The sequence below is a fragment of the Cryptomeria japonica genome, chromosome 4 (genome assembly GCF_030272615.1).
Source record: "Cryptomeria japonica chromosome 4, Sugi_1.0, whole genome shotgun sequence".
Classification (NCBI taxonomy): Eukaryota; Viridiplantae; Streptophyta; class Pinopsida; order Cupressales; family Cupressaceae; genus Cryptomeria; species Cryptomeria japonica.
The window spans coordinates 511129444-511151664 of record NC_081408.1 but is presented as its reverse complement, the minus strand read 5'-3'; the positions used below and the strand labels follow the sequence as shown (position 1 = coordinate 511151664).

The 22221-nt window shown below is 37.8% G+C and overlaps 1 protein-coding gene across 1 annotated transcript; it reads left to right on the top strand.

Annotated features, from left to right (window-relative positions):
• The first annotated feature begins 17158 nt into the window (after window positions 1–17158).
• On the top strand, window positions 17159–21384 carry LOC131034639 (G-type lectin S-receptor-like serine/threonine-protein kinase SD3-1). The gene has a single exon (XM_057966191.2). It carries the CDS (start codon window positions 18353–18355, stop codon window positions 20855–20857), a length of 2505 nt encoding a protein of 834 aa, XP_057822174.2. The 5' UTR covers window positions 17159–18352; the 3' UTR covers window positions 20858–21384.
• The last annotated feature ends 837 nt before the right edge of the window (window positions 21385–22221 follow it).

The window sequence follows — 22221 nt, the reverse complement described above, 5'->3', positions numbered from 1 at the left end:
TTGGTTGTAATTAGTTTTCATGATATAATTCAATCTGTTATGCATTTCCTTCATCATGTCCCTATGTTTTCATTGTGTTTACTCTTTCTAACCGGTCTAGACTGATCTCTTTGAGGTCCCTCATAGCTGACGACTGCTTCAAGTCATATCAAAGCAAGCTTTCATTCTGGAGATTTAGTTGTCCTAAGAATTTTGTTGTAGGGTGGCGGACTATGGATCCAACCTGCAGCTGTAGAGGACTAGTGTAAACATGGCACAAAGAGGAACTAGGAATGATGGAGCACGTGGGAATGCAGACCCTGTTTTGATGGAAATGTTGCGAGGAATAGCAGTTTGGTTGGAAGCCATGGAGACAGCCCAAAGAAGACACCACCACATTGAACATTTAAGTGAAGATGAAGGAGAAGAAGCCTCGGCAAAATAAGTGAACCCACCAGTAGTTGATCCAAATGAAGAAATGTTTTTTATGATTTTGAGTATGGTGAATACTAAACCTCATTTTACCCCACCGGAATATGATGGAAAGTTGGATTTGGATGAATTGAGATTTTGAGAACACTACAGAAGAAAGGAAGGTGAAATATGCATGTACCTGGTTGAAAGGTCATGCATCTCTTTGGTGGGAGCATTTGCAGGTTGATAGATAGAGAAGAGGTAAAGAGAATATCAAGACATGGGATCGGATGGTTGCTAAGTTGAAATCAAAATTTATGCCAACTAATTATCAAGTAAATCTGTTCCAGAAGTTGCAGAATTTGAGACAAAAGAAATCTAGTGTGAAGGAGTACACTGAGGCATTTTACAAGTTGAATATCAAATTCGGACATGTTGATGATGAAGTTGAACAATTTGCAAGATATTTGAATGGATTGCGAGTATCTATACAAGATGAACTCAGTTTGACCAAATTGCAGAGTGTTGAAGAGGCTTACTAGTATACCTGAAGGTAGAAAAGAAGTTAAACAAAAGACATGAGCAAAGGTAGAGAGGCAGAGGTGGAAGGTTTTCCGAAGGAATATTTCAAGGAGGAAGAGGATATACTGGAGGTAGAGGAACCTGCACAAATCAAAACAAGGACAAAGAAGTGAGAAAAGAAGGAAATTCAAATCAGAAAGATGATAGAAATTTCTACTAGAAGAGAGAACTAGATGGCTACCGGAATGAGAATTTTGGAAGACAAGACATGAGAGTATTTAGAGGAACTTGCTATAAGTGTGGAGGAGAAGGACATCATTCTTTCGAGTGTAAGAAGATAGAGAATACCAGAAGAGAGACAGTGGTGGAAGAAGACCTCACCGAATCAGATAATAAACTGGAAGATGGAGAACTATTGATGATGAGGAGAGCTTTGTGTCATACCGGGAGAGAAGAAGAGCCCTTGCAGAAAAAGAATTTGTTCAAGACCAAATGTAAGGTATCTGGTAAGTGATATAAATTTGTTATTGATAGTGGTGATGAATACTAAGAGGGGGGGGTGAATTAGTATGCCCAAAAACTTAACCAAACTCTTAAGCAATTTTACTGTAGATCGGTATAATAGTTTAAACAACAAAAATGTTAAAACACTGATAAGCCAAATAGAAAATAAAGCATTCACCCATAGAAGCACAATCACCATAACACAAGATATTTTGACGTGGAAACCCAAATGGGAAAAAACCACGGTGAGTAAAACTCACAAGTCAACTATCTGCAGAATAGTAACCAGACTGGTTATGGTCAGACCGGTTAAGGCCTTACAATGTCTTCACCAAAAATGATCCTGTTAGGAATCCAGATCTTTGTTAGGAGATAAGTCCTATTAAAGACCACCCTGTTAAAGGATTTCAGATCCACAACTGCGAACCACCTTGTTAGAGGATTTACAAAAGGCTTGACTGGTCCTACCCGGTTAAGGGTTTGAAGAGATTAGTAATCAACAAGTGAATGATCTAGAAAGTAGCACAGAATGCTTGATTAGATCCTTGACTGATCTTTGTTAATGCATTGCAGCATTACTTCAGTCTTCTATTCTTTCATGTTCAATTTCTATCGTACGATGCTTCTATAACAACTTCTCTCTTCAATATACACACGCACCTTAAAACCCTAGACATGATGTCCTTAAATAGGAAGTTGATTTCATGTTGGTCCAATGAGATTGGTTTACAATTTTCTAGGTTCAAAGCATCTAGACACATTTGGTAACACGACACAGAAGCACTGCCAAAGTGTTGGTGGATGATAACTCATCACACTACAGTTTTACCGGTTTAACACAGTATACCAATTACCAACAAACAAAGATTGGTAAACTGGAACATAGTGTCCTGATCAAAAAGATTAACTACCGCTAGGGGTCCTCGTTCCACTTAAGGTCTTCATACCGCTTGATGTCTTCATATCGCTTGAGGTATTTGGTCATGCTTTGACCGGTAAGCATCTTCTGCAAAACACCGATAGTCTTCTATAAACAAAGACTATACATTCAATGGCATTTAATACTGGTGTGATCAATACAACACATATTACCAGTTGAGAATAACTCATACATAAAAGAAGTGTGTGTTCATCAACGACAATCACAACTAAACATCATCAAAATACCAGCAATCTTTGGCATTGATGGCAACACTTAGGAAAATGTGACATCTAAGTGCTTACAAAAACAAAAATGATGCCATAATCAAAATTACTCCCCCTAAGCATATACACTACTCCCTTTGCCAGAATTATAAGCATGTGCAAATTCAATGCTATGCCCCATAAAAAATTCATGAATACTACTCCCCCTTTGCCAACAATGACAAAGTAATACAAAACATGGTGGGTTTACCACTTTTCTGATCATATTGCATATATGTTTATGACAATAAAGAGTAAAACTTTTCAAAAATAGATTTAAAGTTTTTCAAGAAATCCTTCATGTCTGTTGACTAGGTATCTATAAGTGAGGCAACAATTTCACTCTGAGTCTTTATCTGGAAAGCTAACTCCTCCATGGCATCAATTGTGCTCAATTCATGTGTAACAATAATAGCCTCCATGTTCAGAAAACACTTCTAAAGAACCTACAACTTTGGTAAAAAAAGCAATTGGATCTCCTGAAGATCTTGAGTCCGCTTGCAGATCTCTGATTCAATCTTTGTAATCTAATGTTGGTGAGTGTGAATAGTCTGCCCATACAGTGTGAAGGAATCATATGGCAATTTGAAATTGCCTATATGCTGCTTTAACTCTGATTGGAGTTGACTCTTTTTCTTCAAAGCATCATCACAGAATAGTTCGGGTTGGCAGATCTTGAACAACTGTTTATGTCCTTCAGCCATTGCCAGACTGATATCATCCCCCTGGTGGATCAGCTTGTCTTTGTCTTCATTAAATTTCTTCACTAGTGCAACTTTGAGTGCCTTTTAATGGTTTTTCTTTGTAGTGGCCTAGGAAACATCTTCCAAACATTGTACTTGATCATCCACGATTGTGCAAAGAAGTTTTAATTGGGCCAGAGAGGAATTGGTACCGGGGAGACTAGTACTGGGGATTAAGTTGGAAAGAGTGTCAACAACAGATTGAATGACATCCTGTTCTTTCTTCCTCCTCAGTTCTTCCAATCTTTCCTGAGCTAGTTGAATACTCCTTAGTAGCTCATTTTCATCTACCGATTGGGTAAGATAGGCAAGAGTCAAATCACTGTGACCAGTGGGATCAACCTATTTGGTATGATTGCTGGTTGTCTTAGGAGTCTATCCTCCTTCCTTTGATTTATTCTCCTCTTGTTTCCTCTTCTCTTGCTCTTCTTTTTCCTTGGCCTCCTTGTCGGCCTTTTCTTTCTCCTCTTTCTCCTTCTCCACTTTCTTCTTCTCTTCTTCCTTCTTCTTCTCTTCTTCCTTCTCTTCTTCCTTCTTTTCTTCCTTCTCTTGTGCTCTCTTCTTCTCTTCTTTTTCCTTTTCCACTCTCTCTTTGTCTTCTTTTTCTTTCTCCTCTCTTTCTTTCTCCTGTTTCTCTTTCTCTTGTTTCTCTTTCTCTTGTTTCTCTATCTCAGCTTTTTCTTTCTCCTCTCTCTCCTCTTTAGCTTTCTCCTTCTCTGGAGTGGTGTCCTCAACATCTAGTGCATCAACATCAATGGGGTCATTTTGTTCTTCTATTCTTTCACCCTAACTGTTGAAAACTTCATCCAGTTTGGATGTAGATAGGTTAGGCTCTTGCTCAGCCTGTCAATTTTCTTTGGATACCTTATGCATTTTGATAGTTGCTTTAACCTGCAGATGGGTGTCTTTTTCCACTTCAGAGGTTTTGCCTCTGAGTAGCTGAAGTCTTCTTTTTGCATGAAAAAGATGTCTTTGTACCAATTAAGAATCTCAAACAATTTTGAATTAGAAGCATCAGGAAAATATTGGGCAAAAGTTTCTTCCCTAATTTCTTGCTCCTTTTCAATGACAATGCACCATTTATTATCCAAATAATTATACAAAGAATTAGGAACAACAGGTTTAATGTCAATTGGAGACAGATCATTATCACACAAATATTTAATGACCTCTAGCTCTACCTCTTCCTTTTCACTATCGCTAAGATCATCAAAATAATCTTTTAGATTGTCAAGAACTTTCCTTCTAACATTCTTCATAATCTTTTGAAAATGTGTCATAGGTTGGTAAGAAGCAACATGTATATTTACTGGTGCAGAGGTTGCAGGTACATTATCGGTTGTCTTCGTCTTCTTACTTGGTTGCCTTGTCTTCTTCATTTCTACCTCCGATTCAGTGACTTTTGAATCCGGTGTGTTATTCTTGGTTTTTCTCTTCCTTTCAAATACCTTTGGCAGAATGGCCTCCAGTTTATTTTTGGCTGGTGACCTCTTGGTCACTTTAGGACTAGTAGCAGATGCAACCAGTGTTGATGCCGATGACACAACTTTCCTCTTCTTCTGCTTCGGTACTTCAATAGGTTTGATCCTCTCTAAGTAAGTATCGGTCCTCTTCTTCTTTGGATCTAGTAGTGAAGCAAATAGGGTAGAGGCATACCCTGTGAGTATATCATTTACCACTTCATAGCACATAGGCTCAACTTCATCTTCTCTTGGCTCAACTGCTTCCATTATGTAGTGATCTACTTTGATTGTGAAACATATATCATCTTCATATTTTTTAACCAGATCACCTGATATTCTCATTCTCTGGTTCATCTATAGTTTGAACTCATGAAAATACCTATTCAAAGTCTCTGGATAAGCAGATCCCACTGCTTGTAGACTCTCCTTTATTTGTCTTGAAACTGGTAGGTCACTCGATCATTGAACATCACCAACTCCTGGAAAATACCCTTTTGAAAATAGAAAAACAAAGCGACAAAAAGTTGACCGAACTTAAACCTCAGTGTCTTGTCCTCTTTGATGGACTTAAGATTCTCCATGAGTTGTTTTTGCATGCAGGTACATAAGTCATATTCTGCATCTTCCTTGATCTTCCTATAAGGGGCAAGCACCGCAACTGTTGGAACAAAATTGATTCTACTAGCATAGAATACTCTATACCTGATCACCATGTATGCATACTTCACCAAGTCATCTCTTATGGTGTTTACAGTCATTGCCCGTTGGTCGCTCATAGAACCAGTGAGCTTTGTCACTTTGACTTTTGTGATCTTGCAAAGAACAAGGATTTCTCCAACATTGCAGAAACTGGTCACGACATGGATTGCCTCTAGTGTGATATCATGGGTTCGCTCAAGATACATATTATCACCATGAACCCTACTTAGAATGATCCTTATATGATCTTATGTGAATTCTTCAAGAAAATATACTACATTCTGGAATTTCTTCTTCTCAATCACGTTGTACTCTGGTTTAATCTTCTTATCATCTCCACAAAACAAACTCATCTGGGAGTGAATCACTAGAGACCCTAGGTCTTCCAGTTTGCAATCAATGTATCCCAAAACATCCCCTACGACAATGACTCTGACGGGAATTTGAGATAGGGCATTATATTTCACCTTCTTCCTAAGAAACTTGGATGACTCCTCAGGTTCGGTAGAACTAGAAGTAATTTTGGATGTAGAGGCCATGTCTAAATAATTTTGAATGATGAGAAGATTTGAAAAAAGAAAAAAAATACCTTTTCACTCTGAACTAGGGTTCGTTGGTGTCAAATTCAAACTAGGGTTCGCCGATGTTGAGCACAACACACTTCTCCAAAAGCTTGTTTTACCACTTTGACCTCCACTCTAGACAACTTGAAATGGCTGCAAAATCTTGTGCAAGATTTCTTTCTAGATTTCTTTGAATGCAAGATTGATTGCTCTTGTTTTGCTGCTCAAGCTAGAAAGATTCTTCTCTGAAAATAGGTAAGTAAAAATGATGACAAAAGTCACTTTTAAACATGCTCCTACCTACCACAATAAATGCATCACCAATAGGGTACAAAACCTAACTTTACCACTTCATTTCTTTTGTCAGTTGACAGGTAACCGATACCGATAAAAACATTTTACTGATATACACCAAGGGTGTGAAACATTGTTACCGATATGTTCCCCCTTAAACTTTTCAGAGCTTAATTTGTCGCTTCAAGGGTCTCCACACTGGGTGCAGAAACTGGTACATCTTGTGGCTTTTCTTCAGATTTCTTCTTCCAAATTTTATCCATATCAGCCTAAACGGTTTCAACATCGACCTTTCCTTCTGGGTCGACCGGTATGTCTCCCAATGGATTCTTTTTCAGTTTGCAGGTTCTAGCAATATGTCTCAGTCGGTGACAATGACAACATACCATACTAGGTGCTCTCCATGGTCTAGTGTTCACATTTCCATTCTTCCTCCTGCATGTTGTAGCAGTGTGACCACAACCACGATAGATCAAACAAGTTTCTCTCCAACTGTTTGCCGCTCCATAACCATTTGACTAGTTGTCATAGGTTCTGTACCGGTTTGGGTTCTGGTTCATAGGAAGTTTCGGGACAACTCCTTTAGATCTTGGTGCATAACTTCTAGGGATTTTCATAACTGATCTGCACTCAAAAGATCTATGCCCAAACTTGTTGCATGCATAACAATGATCATTAAATCTACCGGTTCTAGCATTGTTTTGCATGTAAGGAAAATTATTGTAAGTCTTACTCCTACACACATTGGTAGTATGTCCTTCCTTGTGGCAGTTAAAGCATACATGTTTGAACTTTGGCTTACCTTTGCTTCGGTTGATCTTAGGTGTCGATTGCTCCTTTGGTCCATCAGTCTTGGTTCCAGAGGTTTCACCTTCCTCATATGCAGAGAAGCCAAGTCCAGAGGTATCCTTTGATGGCTTCATTGTTTCCAGGTTTTGGTCCAACTTTGCAGCACTCTGGTTGAACTTTGCAAGTATCTCCTTTGTCTCAACAAGTTCCTTGGAAAGAGCATCATTGGTTTTCATCAATGTTTCATTCTAAGAAATGGCTACATTGAGCTCTTCTTGCATTTCTTCTTTCTCTTCCTTACCCTCTTGTAGATAAGCGGTGATGGTACCAATATCTTGTTTCAACTTAGAGATCTCATGCTCCTTGTCCTTCACTAGATCTTCAGTTTTTCTTCTAATTTCTAGCTCCTGACTCATCTTGATAGTCAGTCCTTCCAGCTCCCTCCTTAGGTTAGTTTTGGACTCATTCAGTTTCTCCACTTCTTGGACTAGGGCATCCATGTCTGCTTCATCAGAGGAGTTGTTCTTAGTAATTTCCATCATTTGCTTAGCAAGCTCTCTTCTTTTGGCTAAAGAGGCTTTATACTTGACCTTAAGTTCATCATAGGCTCTCTCAGATTTAGCCAAATGGTGAGCGAGCTCTCTCATGTTGTATTCCCCCATATCTCATTTCAAGTAGTTAGACTTAGAGAAAGGTTTGCTTTGATTCCAATTGATGAATACTAAGAGGGGGGGTGAATTAGCATGCCCAAAAACTTAACCAGACTCTTAAGAAATTTTACTGCAAACCAGTATAATAGTTTAAGCAACAAACCGGTTAAAACACTGATAAGCCAAATAGCAAATAAAACATTCACCCACAGAAGCACAATCACCATAACACAAGATATTTTGACGTGGAAACCCAAATGGGAAAAACCACGGTGAGTAAAACTCACAAGTCAACTATCTGTAGAATAGTAACCAAACCAGTTAAGGCCTTACAATTTTCTTCACCAGAACAGATCCTGTTAGGAATCCAGATCTCTGTTATGAGATAAGTTCTGTTAAAGAATACCTTGTTAAAGGATTTTAGATCCACAACTGTGAACCACCTTGTTAGAGGATTTACAAAAGGCTTGACTGGGCCTACCCGGTTAAGGGTTTCAGGCTTGTCGAAGAGATTAGTAATCAACAAGTGAATGATCTAGAAAGTAGTGCATAATGCTTGATTAGATCCTTGAATGCTCTCTGTTAATGCATTGAAGCATTAATTCAGTCTTCTATCCTTTTCATGTTCAACTTTTATCACACTATGCTTCTATAACAACTTCTCTCTTCAATATACACACGCACCTTAAAACCCTAGACATGATGTCCTTAAATAGGAAGTTGATTTCATGTCGGTCCAATGAGATTGGTTTACAATTTCCTAAGTTCAAAGCATCTAGACACATTTGGTAACACGACACAGAAGCACTGCCAAAGTGTCGGTGGATGATAACTCATCACACTCTACAGTTTTATCGGTTTAACATAGTATACCGATTACCAGTAAACAAAGACTGGTAAACTGGAACATAGTGTTCCGATCAAAAAGATTAACTGCCGCTAGGGGTCCTCGTTCCACTTGAGGTCTTCATACCGCTTGAGGTCTTCGGTCATGCTTTGACTGGTAAGCGTCTTCTGCAAAACACCAATTTGTATTCTGTAAACAAAGACTATACATTCAATGGCATATAATATCGATGTGATCAATACAACACATATTACCGATTGAGAATAACTCATACATAAAAGAAGTGTGTGTCCATCAATGACAATCATAACTAAAGATTATCAAAATACCAACAAGTGGTAGTTTAGATAATCTTGTTTCAGAAGATATAGTGAATAAGTTGAATTTGGAAAGATTGAAGCAATCTAATCCTTATCAGATAGCATGGATTCAGGATGAACATAAGTTGTTAGTAAGTGAGCAATGTTTGGTGAAATTAAAAATTGGGAATTACCATGATGAAGTCTTGTGTGATATTATGCCTATGAATATTTGTCATCTTTTGTTGGGTAGACCTTGGCAATTTGATAGACAAGCAATACATGATGGGAGGAAGAATACATGCACTATTGTGGCCAATGGGATGAAGCAAACCTTGTTGCCCTTGGAGGAACCTTTTAAGAGTGAAGTCTGTACGAATGCTAGAATCTGTTTGGTGGATGGAAGGAAATTCCTGGATGGATTGAGACATGAGAATGTGTGTTTTTCCTTAGTTCCTAAGAAGACTGAGGATTCAAAGCATGAAGAAGAACAACCGGAAGAGAAAATATTTGCTAACAGAATATAGAGACATCATTTCCAATAATGTGCCTGAAGGATTGCCACCTGTGATAAGTATCAGTCATTGCATGGACCTGGTTCCCAGAGCTAGTTTGCCTAACAAAGCTACACACCGAATGACACCAACAGAGAATGAAGAGCTGAATAGACAAGTGCAGGAGTTGTTGAAGAAAGGTTTGATCAAAGAAATTATGAGCCCTTGTGTAGTACCAATGGTATTAGAACCTAAGAAGAATGGATAGTGGAGAATGTGCACCGATTCTAGAGCAATAAACAAGATCATAGTGAAATACCAATTTCCTTTTCCTAGGATGGATGACATAATGGACTATTTGAGCGGAACCAAATACTTTACAAAGATAGACTTGAAGAGTGGATATCATTAGATCAGGATCAGAGAAGGAGATGAGTGGAAGACAACATTCAAGACAAATGAAGGATTGTATGAAAGGTTGGTGATGCCTTTTGGGTTAACTAATGCTCTGAGTACTTTCATGAGGCTGATGAATGAGGTATTGAAGAAACTATTGGGTAAGTTTGTTATTGTATATTTGGATGACATTCTGATTTTCAGTAAGACAAAAGAGGAGCATTTGTTGCATTTGAGACAAGTTTTGCAGAGGTTGAGGGAAGAAAAGTTGCTGATAAATCTTAAGAAGTGTACTTTCAAGAAAGATGAATTAGTCTATTTGGGATTTGTGATATCTGAGGATGGTTTGAAAATGGACCCTAAGAAAGTAAAAGCAATTGTTGAGTGGCCTACACCAGATTGGATTGGAGAGGTAAGATCATTTCATGGATTGGCTAGTTTCTACCAGAAGTTCATTACAAATTTTAGTTTAGTTTGTAACCCTATGACTGAGACCATGAGGGGAGATTAGAAGGAATTCAAGTGGACCACCAAAGCAAACAAAATTTTTGAATTGTTGAATCGAAAAGTGACTAAGCAACCTGTGTTGGCTTTACTAGATTTCAATAAAGTATTTCAAGTGGATTGTGATGCAAGTGGAACATCAATAGGAGTAGTCTTGAGTCAGGAAGGGAGAGAAGTATCTTATTTTAGGGAGAAATTGAATGATGCCTGGAGGAGATATTCAGTGTATTATCAAGAGTTTTGTGCCATAGGTCAAACCTTGAAGAAGTGGAGACATTACCTGTTGCCTAAGGAGTTTGTGTTGTATACGGTTCATCAATCCTTGCAGTATTTGAAATGTCAGAGTAAGTTGAATCAGAGACATGTGAGATGGGTAGAATTTTTTCAGAGTTACACCTTTGTATTGAAGCATAGAAGTGGGAAATCTAACAAAGTTGTTGATGCATTGAGTAGGAGAAGGAATGTGCTGACAGAGATGAGAGTGACAGTATTAGGATTTGAGGAATTGAAGACCTTGTATGATGATGACCCGGGTTTTGCAGAACCTTGGAGAGCATGTAGAGAATCGGTTACGGTAGATAGAAGCAAGTGGTTGGATTACTTCATTCAGGATGGGATGTTATCCTGACGAATACACTTGTGCATACCTAAGAGTTCTATGAGGGAGAATCTGGTAAAGTAGAAACACAGTCGAGGATTAGCCGGACATTTTAGTATTGAAAAAACAATAGCATTGGTGAGTGAGCATTACTTTTGGCCCCAGATTCATAAGGATGTTAGGAAATATGTGCAAAGTTGTAGAGTTTTTCAAGTTGCAAAGGGTAGTAGTCAGAATGTGGGACTATATAAACCTTTGACAGTACCTATAAGACCTTGGGAGGATATAAGCATGGATTTCATACTTGGATTTCCTAAAACAACGAGGGGATGATTCTATATTTGTGGTAGTGGATAGATTCTCAAAGATGGCTCATTTCATACCCTGTAAGAAGACATCAGATACATTACATGTAGCAGACCTATTTTTCAAGGAATTTGTGAGGTTGCATGGATTACCTAAAAGCATAGTTTCAAATAGAGACACTAAGTTTGTTGGCTATTTTTGGAGAACACTTTGGATGAAGATGAAGATAGATTTGAAGTTCAGTTCTACTTTTCATCCACAGACTGATGGACAGACAAAAGTAGTTAACCAGAGCTTGGGAAATTTGTTGAGATGTTTAGTTGGAGATAAAAAAAAAGTTGAGATTTGATTCTTGCACAAGCAGAGTTTGCCTACAATAATTCAGTAAACAGGGGTAACAGAAGAACACCTTTTGAGATTGTTACCGGAGTACATCCTAGAGGTATATCAGAATTAAGAGATATTAGCAGTGAAGACCAAAGAAGTTCAGAAGCAGAAGAATTTGCAGACCACATGAAGGACTTACATATTCAAGTTAAGCAATGTCTGGAGGACATGAGCAACAAGTATAAGGAGAAAGTAGACGAGAAGAGGAGACATAAGGAATTTGAAGTTGGCGATGAAGTGATGGTGTATCTGAGAAAAGAAAGATTCCCGATTAGAACTTACAACAAGTTGCAGATGAGAAAGTTTGGACCTTGCAGGATCTTGAGAAAGTTTAGTCCTGGGAATGCATATGAAGTGGAGTTGCCAGATAGTTTGAGTATTTCACTTGTGTTTAACATTGCATATCTTCATCAATATCATAAACCAGAATTCATTGAGGATAGTATTGCAAACTTGGAGAAACAGTTGCCCCAAAAGGAATCGGATCAGATTGAAGACATTTTGGACAATACGATTGGGCATAGTACCTGGAGCAGTCAGTATAAGGAGTATCTTGTGAAGTGGAAGGACAAACTAGTTGAAGATTCATCTTGGATTTCTCAGGTAGAGGTAGACCACCTTGGTTTTCCTCTTACCCTAGCAAAGTGAGAGACTCACTTTTTTTCAACAACCCTAGATATTTGATGCAGGAGCATCCCCAGTTCATAGCAATCTTGCATCAACCAAAAATATTTCCTTTCTGTTTTGCTTTTTGTTTGTAGTTTCAACATTTCTTTCTATGTATCCCAGATTTGGCTCACTGAAACCTGTGGAGTTGGATTTTTCTTGAAGACCTGATCATTTTCCTTATTTCCAAACTGTGGAGCATTTGAATCATTTTTTGAGACAATTTTCTGTTACTGGTTGCCTAGACCTATTTGCATTGGTGATCTACCATATCCCTTTTGTAGCTTGCGGAGCCCTAAGCGTTGATTCCAATGTTCCTTGGTGTGTGGTTGATCTTTTCCCATGATCTACACTTCATCCTTTGGATTTTTCAGAGGAATTTCTTTGGCGGAGGCCGACCTTGTTGGTTTTACACATGAGGTCTTGTTCTTCGGGTTTTGATCCCTTTTTGGGATGACCGGATCCCCTTGGATCATATAAATCATTGTAATAGAGTATTAGAATGTAATCAACAAGTGAGATTGAGCATAGAAGATGATCTTAATATTTGAGGTCCCAGTTGTGACCTGTTCTGTATTTTGAGCATGTTTTAGCAAGCCCGTGAGCTGATTTCTATAACCCAGTTGTTACCAGTTGGTTGTAATCAGTTTTCATGATATAATTCAATTTGTTCTGCATTGCCTCCATCATGTCCCCATGTTTCCGTTGTGTTTACTCTTGCTGACTAGTCTAGATTGATCTCTTTGAGGTCCCTCCTAGCCGGTGACTGCTTCAAAATGCAAAGGGATTTTTTTAATCAAATATAAATTCAATTAAAAGGGAAAAGGGGGGTTTTAATTAAATAAATAAGATTTATTCAATTAAATGGCTAAAGGGTACTTAATCATACCTTAGTTTAATTAATAGGTTGGGCTAGAAGAAAAGGATTTTAATCAAATCTTTAATTTGATTAATAGGTTGATTGGAAGAATAGGGATATTAATTAAACCTTAGTCTAATTAATAGACGAATAAACCTTTGTGCAAGTTTTAGGTGTCTACAGATTTTACCACAAGTAGAGTTCTCATACAATAATTATGTCAATAGGAGGACTAGTAAATCACCATTCCAGATCATATATGGAAGTAGTCCTAGAAATGCTTTAGAGTTAAGGAAGATGGACAAAGAAGAAAAGAGTCTAGTGTCAAAGTTGAAGAATTTACAGAGCACCTAAAGAATTTGCATGAAGGAGCGAGAAAAAATAGTAATAAGATGAATATTCAATACAAGGCTAAGGAAGGTCAGAAAAGGCGATATGAGGAATTTTAGATTGGAGATGAAGTCATGTTTCATTTGAGAAAAGTGAGGTTTCCAATGGGAACTTTTTTTTTGAAGATGAAATTTGGGCCATGGAAAATCCCAAAGAAGCATGATTCAAGAAATTGTTATGAGGTAGAGTTGCCAAGTGTACTTAAACATTCCACCTATGTTTAATATTTTAGATTTGATAGAGTATCATGAAGTATTGAATATGAAGTGGTAGAAGTACAGTGAAATATTTCAACACCTACTTCAGATAAGTAGGAGATATAATACATCGTGGATAGTCATGAGGGTAGAAGCACAAGGAACGAGAAATATGAAGATTACCTAATTAAATGGAAAGGAAGAACTATTGAAGATTCATCATGGCTATCTAAGGTAGAGGTTGACCCTCTTGTTTTTTCTTAGAGCACATAAGATGTGACCAAGTCACTTCTCAAATTACCTTGGGTGTCTAATGCAGAAGCATCCAAGGTGTAAGAGAAATCTTACATCACCCAAAAATATTGTTTAGTTTGCTAATAAGGGATAATAATGGCAAGGTTACTTTTTTTAGTAAGTTGTCAATTTTGCATGAAATCTTACACATACCTCCTAAATGGTGAAATGGAGCCAATGGTGAAGGAATTATCCCAATATCTTGTGGCATTTGAGAGATATTAAATTTTTCTAGGAAATTTCTTCAATAAATTCATAAATGCATTTTTGGGGGCCTCAGAAGCACTAGATTGTCTTGAAAGTTGACCAATGACCAAAACATGCATCAACACACTTTTCCACTGTAGGTCCCCTCACAAGCTTTCCAACGATGTATGATGAATTACTATCTGGCAGTTGGTTTGAAAGTTAAGGCCCCTAGAGCTTTGTGTATCGAAAATTTAAAAAAATATATTTTTAAGCTAAAAGTTGGTTAGTTAGGGTTTTGGTGCCCAAAAATAGGGGATTCTACTTTCTAGAATATTATATGGTGGTTATAAATTCTAGATAAAGAAGGTGAATGGGGGTGACAAAGGACAATTCTAGTAGTGCAAATTGTGGTTTTAGCTTGCAGATTATTGTAACGCGAAAGCCCATGTGATTTTAGCATTCTATTTTCAGAATGTTGTAATTCCATTTCATTGAGATAATAGAAAGTGAGTGTTTCCTTTCCTCCATTAATTGTTTATTTCTCTATTTGTGTTGTGTGTTTGGGTTTGTAAGGGGCGATATCTTTAGAGGCTTACTACTACATTATATCCAACTTCAATTATTTAAAATTCTTAAAATATCCCTTAAATATAAACTTAGTTTTTAAAAGAAAGAGCCTAAGTTAGACATTGTCGATGTAGTTCTGATTAGAGAAGACGCATGGGATTGGGAGAAGGCCTTGGATTTGGATAGAGTAGGAACATACTAGGAGCCATGGGAAAAGAAGAGCAAGTAGGCCCAAGTAGTGGTTGAGGCCCTTGAGTAGTTTGAGTTTTAGAAGGATAAGGAATGGAGGCAAGTAGACATGGAGTAATGATATGTAATACATATGCTAGAACAATAAAAGATGGAAGAAAATATACTATATTGAAACGTCATGTAGACTAGGTACACACAAATACTATAACATAACAAATGGAATAGGGATTAGGTTGTAGTACAAAATCTTGGACCTTCTAGTTGGGATCAATGACATTTGTAGATGGAGAACACATGTTAGATCCAAGATCAAGTGGATGAGTTAACTTGGTCAAAAGAGGAGGTCGTCTAGATGCAAACCAAGGTGAACCAAATTAACTTTAAAGCTAAAATAAACAAGAAGTCTACAATGCATTAATTATAAATAATATATACAATTTAAATCATGTTTGTTGGATTTGTTCTATAGACCTTGAAACTAATTATCATTTTTTTATAGGTGCTCTTCCTACTGTGATTGGAGAGTAATTCTTTTGCTACTTCAAATATTTATATCTCTATATCTTCACAACTTATAAGGATTGAAGATTCTTAACTCATTTCTTTCAAAAGATATCGGCCAACATCTTGTCAAAGATCCTACTTCCATAATACACATACATGGAGGATTGATTCTTTTATTTACCTTGGTTCTTCTTCAAGATTGAATAAGAAGTGACCTTATTCAATGCTTATTGATGTCACAAGATCTATGGTGCATCAAAAGATATGATAAGTTTTCATATACTTTCTCTTTAGTCAATATATTTTATTTTCGGTCTCTTTTAAGTTTGTTCGAGTTGTGCTTGCACTTTTTTTTTTCATTGTAATTTTCCAAACCCATGAACCAATTTTAACCTTTTGTGAACATTCATATCATTATCTCGTCTTATCTTGTCTTGTACTCTTTCACTTTGCATAGTGTAAGTGTATATTTGTTCACCAAGGTAAGCAAGATGAATTTATACCCATAATTGATACCACATTATTTGTTTGTGTTACTTTCTTGATAAGTATGTAAACAAAGGTATACACATAATTCATACAAATAAAGCATAATGAGCTTTGTCATTATATGTGTACCTCTTAGACATGCTATGACAATAATTTTATCTATTTTTAGTTAATAAAGAAATCAATTACGATCCTTCACTCTTTCCACCCAAATTAGAAGTTCAACTCTAGTAACTAACGCCTTCAATACTTCATTCATCAACACCTTAGTGTACTAGATTTCTTATTTTAGTTAGCAACCACTATAAACCGATCTCTTCTTGTTACAATCATTCATTATCTCCACCCAAATTAAGAGTTCAACTGTGATAACTAACACCTTCATTACTTCATTTATCAACATCTTCATGAACTAAATTTTTTATTGTAATTAACCGCTACTATAAACCTATCTCTTCTTAATTAAATCCAACCAAAATAAATTTTAAAAACCCACAACATAAGATTCTAAACATCAACCTCTAACTAGGAAGCACTCTATCATTGGCCATTATCCCTCTACCTACACCCCCTATCATGAAAAATATTGGATACTAAAATAACTATTCCTTCACTTTGGAGTTTTCGTAGCTGTCCAAATGTCATTCTCATTTTCATTATTTATCTTCAGATGCACTACTATGTGTGCTGACTTGTACTTTTCTATTACCTAGCATGCCTATTTTTAATCTTCTTGAGTCGTAAGCTTTTTCCTACTAACTCTCAATCTAACTAGAGTTTTGTTCTAGTATAAAATTGCAGAAACTTCAATGGATGTAAACGTGTCCAATTGCTCTTTTTTGAAAAAAATTATACAATTTTTTTTTATCAAGTCAATGTCGTCTAAAGCCTGCCCAACTGTTCTGAGCGACCTGTATATTCAAACGTAGGCTTTGACCAAAGTCTGTGAATCAACTAATCCTTCAAGCCCTCCAAATTTGTTTAACAGTGGGCTAAAATGAAACGTTTCTTCACAAAATCAAAGAAACCTTAAGTCTATATTAGCTCAACAAAAATTTTAAAATGACCTCAGCTAGTAGTTTGTTAGCATATAATTAAGACTAATAACAGATGGATCCTGATTCTTCTTATATTTATGATTTTAACTGTATTTGATTTAGTTGTTTCGGATCACACTTTGTTATCTATCATTCGAATATCATCAGAATAATAGAAAAAGAATAACAGATTTTAGACCATAATACACTGCACAGATCTATGGTGAAGATACCATCTAGGTTTAACAGTGGCCTGGTTCCCTATTTGCTTGATTTTGAAATTTGAGGTGGGCATTTCAGCATAGGCTTGTATAGGAATAAACAATTAAAATGCTACTTATCGTAGACTGTAGTCGTAGTAGTTGCTGAGTGAGTTGTTTTCTTGGGAATCTACGCACAAAAAGGTGTTTAGATCACTGTATTATAGGATTAGTGTGATATCTTAAAGGAGAGAATCATGAATGGACGTCACCCAACGGCGTGCCCATTTCTTTTCATCTGATTGTACATTCCTTTTTTCCTCTGACGCACAGCAAGACGGACGGACTGTTTGGTCTTCTCATTTTGTTCGCCACTGGTGAAAAGCAAAGTGCAGGGGGAGTGAGTCGGGGGCTTTGTGCATCAAAGATGCTCTCTTTGGGATGTGGGCACATGGCAGGGGCAACAGTAAACTCACGGCCGTGCGCGATATCTGCGTGACAGCCGTTGATTGTTGTTATTTATTGCACTGAGATTCTGCAGGCTGCACTACTGTCTGGACTGTGCAGGCTTCTTTGTCATTTGGAGCCATAGGCCTCTGCTGGTTCATAGCTTTATTGACCATAACCCTCAGTGAATGGTACCCATTACCTACTAGGGCCTTACATTTATAGAACTGCGCGCCCAGTTCTGGTTTCTGAATACCCACATTCTACATAGCCGACCTTTTAGTGATCTGACCAATTAGTATAAAATTGCACACCTATTTCATGTTTTAGAAGACTCCCATACCACAGAACTTTCAGGGTCCAGTACCCACATCCTATTTTTCAGTAGTCACAAGTCACAGGCCCAGAATCATAGAGCCAATACATGAACTGCATTTCCCAATTCATGGTGTTGAAAGCCCAAATGTCACAAACCCTTAGAATCAAGCACCCGCCTCCAATTCCTGAGCATTCAGATGCCATTACAACGATGTAATCCAGAACCCAATTGTTCCTTTTTCAGTAATCGATCCTTGGATTCCTCAGATGTAAGCACCCCAATACAATCGCTGTCCAACCCAGTTCGTGGTTGTAATAACCACATGCTATAGAGCCTCAGAGCAGAGAACCCAAAAGGAGCATTGCCATGTTTCGCAGAGAAATTTCTGCTGCAATTACAGGCCGCTTGCGTATGGTTAAATTTTGGATTGGCATTATTTTGAGCCTCTCTTCTGTTGTATATTCAGATGATCACATATGGAGTGCCATACCATTGGGATCAAAGCTCTCTCCAAGCTCAAACAATATCTGGGTTTCTCGGCAGGGAACCTTTGCCATGGGCTTTTATCCTGCATTGGATCAAGTTGATGCGTACAGTGTTGGGATCTGGTTTCATTCAATACCAGCTGAATCTCGGACTGTGATCTGGACTGCAGGAGAGGGCCTCAAGGTAGGCCTTAACGCAAGCCTGGAGCTTGCCATGGATGGAGATCTGGTTTTGTCTAATCCTCATGACGTTTCAGTCTGGAGAAGCAATACTAGTAATAGTGGTGTTGTTGGAGTAGTTTTGAGGGACAATGGAAACCTTGTTTTTAGTGATAATAGCCATAGGATTGTCTGGGAAAGCTTTGAAACTCCTTCGGATACTCTAGTTCCTGGACAGAGACTTCGTGTGGGGCGAATGCTGAGGGCAGCTTCAAGGAATTCAGTGGCCAGTTATTACAGTCTAGCTATGGAGAGCTCCGGTGATCTTGCTCTGAAATGGGAGAGCAGTTTGAGTTACTGGACTAGTAAGACAGGTTCTCTACCTTCTGCTTCCAAATCCATAGGGGCAATTTTTGCAGGGAATGGTATTTTTGGGCTCTTTGATGGAAGAGGGAAGATGGTTTGGGCAAGATACAGCAATGATTATACAAACACCAAAGTGGTCCTAAGGTACTTGAGGCTAGATGTGGATGGCAATCTCAGAATGTATTCATGGATTGAAAAGTCGAACTCTTGGATACCAGGATGGCAAGCTGTGCAGAATCAATGTGATGTTTTTGCAACCTGTGGTGTTCATGGCGTTTGCAGTTTCAATTCTACTGGCCCTGTTTGTAAATGCCCCTTTGAAAGTGGAGCCTATTCTGACATGGACTCGACTGTGCCAAGCAAAGGATGCAGACACGTTCCACTTGGTGGTTGCACAGAAGGAGCCGCCATGCTTAGTTTGAAGAGGACTGTTCTATATAATATATATCCTCCTCATGATATATATACAAACACAAGCTCTGAGCAATGCAAAGAGGATTGCTTGAATGATGATTCATGTGTCGCAGCAACTGTTATGAATGATGGGTCAGGAGTATGTAGATTAAAGAGAACAGATTTCATTAGTGGGTATACTTATGACTCTGTTCCTGCTATGTCCTTCTTGAAGATGTGTCTTGTTCCACAGGCAGTTTCAAATCCTCATAAAGTGATCGAACAGCCTGCATCAGTTATGCCATTTCCATCTTCCTCTAACCATTCAGGTGTTGCTTCCAAGGTATGTAGAGTTTGCCTCATGAGTGCAAGTTTGGGTACTGTTGGGGTATTTCTGGCTATAGAGTTTGGTATCGGATTGTATTTCTATAAGAGAAGAAAAATCAGAAGAAATGCATCTGGTAGCAAGCAACCACTTCTAAATCTAAGTTCAGGAGCCCTGACCAGGTTGTCTTATTCTGAAATAGAAGACTTGACTAAAAATTTTGGGCAGAAGTTAAGTTCTTCCATTTTCAAGGGAGTTCTTCCTGACAAGAGGACTGTGGTGATCAAGCAGCTCAATATGGAGGTTGGAGAGAAGCAGTTTCGGATGACAGTATCAGTTCTAGGAAGTATTCATCATAAGAATTTGGTTTGTTTGCAAGGTTTCTGCTGCGAGTGTAAACATAGATTCCTTATTTATGAGCACATCAGTAATGGCTCTCTTGATCAATGGCTTTTTGAAGTAAATATGAAGCAAGCCAAACGCCTCACTTGGCAGAGGAGGCTAGGCATTGCCACATCAATTGCTCGTGCCATAGCTTATCTGCACTCTGAATGTAGGGAATGCATCTGCCATGGTAACCTGAAGCTTGAAAATGTCCTCCTGGATGATGAGTTCACTGCTAAGGTTTCAGACTTCGGTCTTGAGAAACTAAGAATTAGTTCAAAACCCTATGGCAACTCCAAGCAGGGCACTTCCAGCTCAGATCCAACTCCAGAAAGGGATGTTTTCTGTTTTGGGCAGATGTTAATGGAAATTATTAGTGGCAGGAGGAATCCCCCTGGCACTGAAGAGGACAAACTCTGTATGTGGGCATATAGAGAGTATGAGAAGGGTCACATGGAGATCATTCCAGACAGCAGGATGGAAGGAAATGTAGAATGGAGTGAGGTAGAAAGAGCCATTAGGATTGCCTTTTGGTGCATGCATGAGCAGGAATCCTTGAGGCCCTCCATGAATGAGGTAGCCAAGGTCCTGGATGGAACCCTCCAAGTGGACCCCCCTCCTCCAATAGCCTATCAAGAATCCCATGCAGGTGCCTACTCCAAGCCTCATGTGCGCATGGAAAGGAACGGTGACAAATCCTTAGAGCTGGCTAGCACTTCCAGTGGGGCTATTCTTTCAGGGGAATCACCCTCCGTGTAACCCTAATTTTTGTAATTTATAATCATTGCATTAGCTGGCCAAGGCGAAGCCTTCAAACAACTGTAAAGTTGGAGGAGGTCGGTAGACTGATGAGACACTTGGAAGCAGCTTAACTATGCAATAGGCAAGGCCGATTTAGTGGACTGATAGCTATCAGTACCACCGAGTTTGTCTCTGTTATTCCTATTGCTGGACAACTTTGCTGATGTCTCCCTTTTTTGGCCATACTTTTAGCTTGGTCCTTCCATCTTGTTGGCAGCAACACCACCAAGATTTGTGGGACACCCTTCTGTATTAAAAAATCAAGCCCCTGCTTTTTTAAGATGGGCAGGGGACTGTGGACTCTTGAGAAAACAACATATGGAGGCGAGAGAGGATTTTCTTTTCTTTCAAAATCATCTTTTTCTGTTATTACAGTATGATATGTAACATTTCCTTCCTAATGCCTAAGGAGGATTTATTTTCTTCTCCAAACAATGTATATTGATTATCAAACAGAATACAATTTGATTGAGTGTTTCATACAACCTGTGTGTACTGTATCCCTTTCTTGTAGATTATTACATTATGATATGTAACATTTCCTTTTTAATTTGTAAGGAGTTTATTTATTTCTTATAGGAACAGCCAATGTATATTGATTATCAAATAGAATACAATTTTGGAGTTTCATAGAGTACAATTTTTTTTTGTGTTAAGCTCTCTAATATTTTGACAATGGATTAGGGAGTGTGACCTAAAACATTGATGCTCAAAAAACTTACACAATCAAATCTAGAAACAAACAGCATTATCTCATGGATTGTTGAAACTTAATGATATTAAACCTGTATATTGTTATCTCTCTTATATAGATTATTACATTGATAAGCCAACGATAAACTGTACCAAATATAACATAAATAAAGGTTGCAAATCTAAATATGTGAGATTCATGTTATGTTTTGTATAAGTCAGATATGATATGGTTTATGAAAGCAACTTTTGTATAAAAAGGAAGGATAAAAATAAATCTTTTGATAAGGAGAAAAGATGCTATTCAATGTCCTGTTCTAATCAGCAAGTTAGATTTAGTGTACATATAGAAATTTGATTTAATTTATGTTTTGATATTTATAAAACATCAAAATTGATTCATGAGGATTAAAAGTGATAGAATGTAGATAGAATAAAGGGACTATTGACAAATCTCGAGAAAATATAAAACAAAAAGCAAACAGTACAACAAAAGAAAGCATGATTTGAAGACAATTCTTGAAGATCTTAGATAATGTCCTTGATATTCAAGGTTGCAAAAAAATGGGTGATGGGTGTGAGTCAATGGGGGTCATTAGTTTTATAATGTCTAGAAATCTACAATATAA

Coding starts and splice junctions, on each gene's coding strand:
- LOC131034639 (XM_057966191.2), top strand. CDS start 18,353: ATGTTTCGCAGAGAAATTTCTGCTGCAATTACAGGCCGCTTGCGTATG.